The 4,054-nt window shown below is 46.4% G+C and overlaps 1 protein-coding gene across 2 annotated transcripts in view; it reads right to left on the bottom strand.

Moving 5' to 3' along the window:
* Window positions 1-4,054, bottom strand: part of lhfpl4b (LHFPL tetraspan subfamily member 4b) — a gene marked incomplete at its 5' end in the record, with an annotated part of 5,370 nt that continues 1,316 nt past the window's right edge. Inside the window, 4 exons of one of the 2 annotated variants that reach the window (XM_079273769.1) lie at window positions 1-603; window positions 685-722; window positions 2,361-2,508; window positions 2,783-2,862. In XM_079273769.1, coding sequence (XP_079129895.1) covers window positions 694-722; window positions 2,361-2,508; window positions 2,783-2,862 — 257 coding nt within the window. In that variant the 3' untranslated portion in view covers window positions 1-603; window positions 685-693. The remainder of the gene's footprint in view (window positions 604-684; window positions 723-2,360; window positions 2,509-2,782; window positions 2,863-4,054) is intronic. The other variant, XM_079273768.1, reaches the window with a different exon arrangement.

Below are 4,054 nucleotides of genomic sequence, written 5' to 3'. Positions count from 1 at the left end.
GCGTACAAACATTATAAAATGATTGTTTTTCTTTTGAAGCTGCACTGAACTGTACGGAGACACATTAGGGACAATTCTAATTCCTAATTTAAGCTAATTCGTAGCTAGCTGCACCCAGATGCTAACATAATTTTAAGCTAATTCTTAGCTAGCTGGACCCAGAAGCTAAATCTATGCTAAATGAACTATAACTTCATATTGATGGATCAGTCAAATGTTTCCTATCTGATGTTTCTGGGTTAATGTGTTTGTAGCATGTGAACTCCTTCATATCCTGTTGAGTTTATTTTACATCAATACTTCACATTCTATATCAATACTTCATATTCTATAAGATCATCACATGTTCTGTTAGAACCTCGTATCTCTAAAAGCAACAAACTGTTTTCAGCTTTATGACGATTCCTCTTCCATCTAATCAAAGAGAGTTTATGTAGCTGAAGAAGTAGAAGATTTTATCAACACTTAAAGGACCATCTCATCCTTCAGTTTATCACAAACATTAAAAAAAAACATCACATTTGTACTTCAGTATAGTACTTTCCATCGCTAGCTGACAGAAGCATCATCTCTGATGATGGTGATGAAGAAGGATGGAGGGATCTGGAGGAAGAGGAGGAGAAGGATAAAATAATAAAGTGTGAGAAAAGTGTTAAAGAGACAGAAGAAGAAGAACAGACTTACCTGGTGACTTTACACCGACATCAGCAGACCTGTGGTCACTGCAGGAACACACACACAGTTACTGCTAATGCTAAGGTAACTGGACCTGGAGCTAATGCTAAGCTAACTGTACCTGGAGCTAACTCTAAACTAACTGGACCTGAAGCTAACTCTATGCTAACTGTAAGCTAACTGGAACCGAAGCTGACGTATTCGTGCCGCCGGTCTCGCCGGGGACTATTTGTGTTCATTCGCGTGAATCGCGCTGGACACGCCGGAGAGGGGGCGGGGCTTATCGCCTTAAAGCCGTTCAACTGTCCGCCATTAACCATGGAAACAATAACCTATTTCTGCTTAGTACGTGTTGTGGAAGTCACAGATATCCCGGGAAAATAAACGCCGTCGTGTCTGGTTCATAATATTGTTCAGAGGAGCTCCGTGGATTGTATCGAGCTGTATTCACTGTCTAGCAAGCTACACGTCGCTGTTTACTACAGCTGTATGAACACAACATAAACTGATTGGCTGTGATTCAACGGCAATAAACCGACAAAAGGGACTCGGAAATAACTACGTAATGATGCCGATTTGTAGGCTACTTGTCTTCTCAATGGAGCTCTGATGGATCGGTGCTATGCTATGCTAAATATTCATTGTTTGTACCGTATGGTTTACACACACACACGCATACACATAGTTTGGTCCGGTCTCTGTTGATATGAGGTATCGTAGAGCTCTGGGTGAACACAGACGGCTACAGGATTTATTTCCTGATTTCGAAACGGCAGTCTGATGACAGGAGAAACATCTCAACGCTGATAGGCTATCGCGCCGGGCTGCAACGCGACTATTTCGCCGAAGTTGAAAAATTTCAACTCACGCGTTTGGGGGCGATTTGGCGATTGACGCGTCAATCGCGGCGCGCAATCGCAAATTTGCGGCGCTCCAGTCTCATCGCGTCTGTGCATGGACTTTGTATGTAATCTACTCGCGCGAATAATTCGTGCCGCGTGTGGCGGCTGCAAACTAGCCAAACCATCAATTAAGAATACACTCGTTGAGTTGCGGCGGTAACTTTGCTGTCAGTGTGTTGCAGCAGACCATCCTGGCAAAAGACTGAGCAGCTGCGTCACACCTCTCTAAGTGGAGCAGCCTGGATAACTGGACTGTGCCATTCTGTAGCAGCAATAGGGGTGTTGGCGGGAGCCTGGCATCTGCGCCACAGCGGAGGAGTGTCTTCACACCCCTGCGATTGACTATGGACTGGGCAGCCCTGTATATATTCTGCAGGTAGGAGAGGGCGCATTGAGTGTCCCTGGATCAGAAGAGCACTCACTGTATGTTTAAAACTAAGTTCTGTTTAATTATGTTAAGTTTATACAGTTCTTCTAATTTGTTACTTTGGCTGGATTTGTTCACCCATCCTCATTATTGGACATATTTTGGGTGAATAAAATCCCTATTTTTTCCCACTTTACCTGCTCTCCCAGTTTTATGCGCACCCTGGTCCCTCACACCGCGTTTGGTGTGAACGCAGCATAACTGGAAGCTAACTGGACCTGAAGCTAACTAAGCTAACTCTATGCTAACTTGACTCATATCTAACTGTAAGCTAATTGGACCCGAAGCTAACTAAGCTAACTCTATGCTAACTTGACTCATATCTAACTGTAAGCTAACTAAGCTAACTTCCTCACCGTCCTTGGCGTCCGGTGGCAGCAGGGCGTCCTGTCTGTTGGCGAGGACGAAGGCCAATGTGGCCAAGATGGCGGCATCCAGAATGCCCAGCATGGCCAGGATGTAGGCCCAGTGGACCGAACAGTTACCTGGAGAGAAGCTGCCCACCTGGAGAAGAAGAAGAAACCATTTTTATTGTCATATACACATACACGAAATTTGACGACTGCATTTGACCCATCCCCAGTGGGCTGCCATTGATCGGCGCCAAGAACAAGACTAGATCAATGATCACCTGATCACACATCATCACCTGTTGTCACTTTCACATCAAATCTACAACATGAAGACTTCCAACAAGGTTAACATGTTTATATCATGTTAATACATCTTTAATACTTCAAGTATATTTTAATATTTATTAATAACTAATAAAACTCACAGAGTCTCCACACAGAGCTCTCATCTCTGGACTCTCCCACGAGTCTGGAAACAAAAGACAAGCCAATGCCAGACAGAAACCTGAGAGACAGACAGGCAGACAAAGAGAGAGAGAGAGACAGGCAGGCAGGGAGAGAGCGAGAGACAGGCAGGGAGACAAAGAGAGCGAGAGACAGGCAGGGAGACAAAGAGAGAGAGCGAGACGGGCAGGGAGACAAAGAGAGAGAGAGAGACGGGCAGGGAGACAAAGAGAGAGAGCGAGACAGACAGGCAGACAAAGAGAGAGAGAGAGACGGGCAGGGAGACAGAGAGAGAGAGAGACGGGCAGGGAGACAATGAGAGAGAGACGGGCAGGGACACAAAGAGAGAGAGAGACGGGCAGGGAGACAAAGAGAGAGAGAGACGGGCAGAGAGACAAAGAGAGAGCGAGAGACAGGCAGGGAGACAAAGAGAGAGAGAGAGACGGGCAGGGAGACAATGAGATAGAAAGACAGGCAGGGAGACAAAGAGAGAGAGACGGGCAGGGAGACAAAGAGAGCGAGACGGGCAGGGAGACAAAGAGAGCGAGAGAGACAAGCAGGGAGACAAAGAGAGAGAGAGAGACAGGCAGGGAGACAAAGAGAGAGAGCGAGACGGGCAGGGAGACAAAGAGAGAGAGAGACAGGCAGGGAGACAAAGAGAGAGACAGGCAGGCAGGGAGACAAAGAGAGACAGGCAGGCAGGGAGACAAAGAGAGAGAGAGACAGGCAGGGAGACAAAGAGAGAGAGAGAGACAAGCAGGGAGACAAAGAGAGAGAGAGAGACAAGCAGGGAGACAAAGAGAGAGAGAGAGACAGGCAGGGAGACAAAGAGAGAGAGAGAGACAGGCAGGGAGACAAAGAGAGAGAGAGACAGGCAGGGAGACAAAGAGAGAGAGAGAGACGGGCAGGGAGACAAAGAGAGAGAGAGACAAGCAGGGAGACAAAGAGAGAGAGAGAGACAAGCAGGGAGACAAAGAGAGAGAGAGAGACAGGCAGGGAGACAAAGAGAGAGAGAGACAGGCAGGGAGACAAAGAGAGAGAGAGAGACAGGCAGGGAGACAAAGAGAGAGAGAGAGACAGACACACACAGACATAGAGAGAGACAGACAGAGAGAGAGACAGACAGATAGAAAGACAGGAATAATAAGGTAAATTCTGTATTATATATGATAGATTGTTATGTTATCATTAGCATTAGCTTAGCTAGCTTGTGACAAACAGCTCATAAGATTCCTCCATGTTGGACTCTCCGT

This window comes from Melanostigma gelatinosum, assembly GCF_949748355.1.
Source record: "Melanostigma gelatinosum genome assembly, chromosome: 8".
In the NCBI taxonomy this organism is placed as follows: Eukaryota; Metazoa; Chordata; class Actinopteri; order Perciformes; family Zoarcidae; genus Melanostigma; species Melanostigma gelatinosum.
Note: the sequence above shows the minus strand (reverse complement) of the source record. Positions and strands in the feature narration are given on the sequence as shown.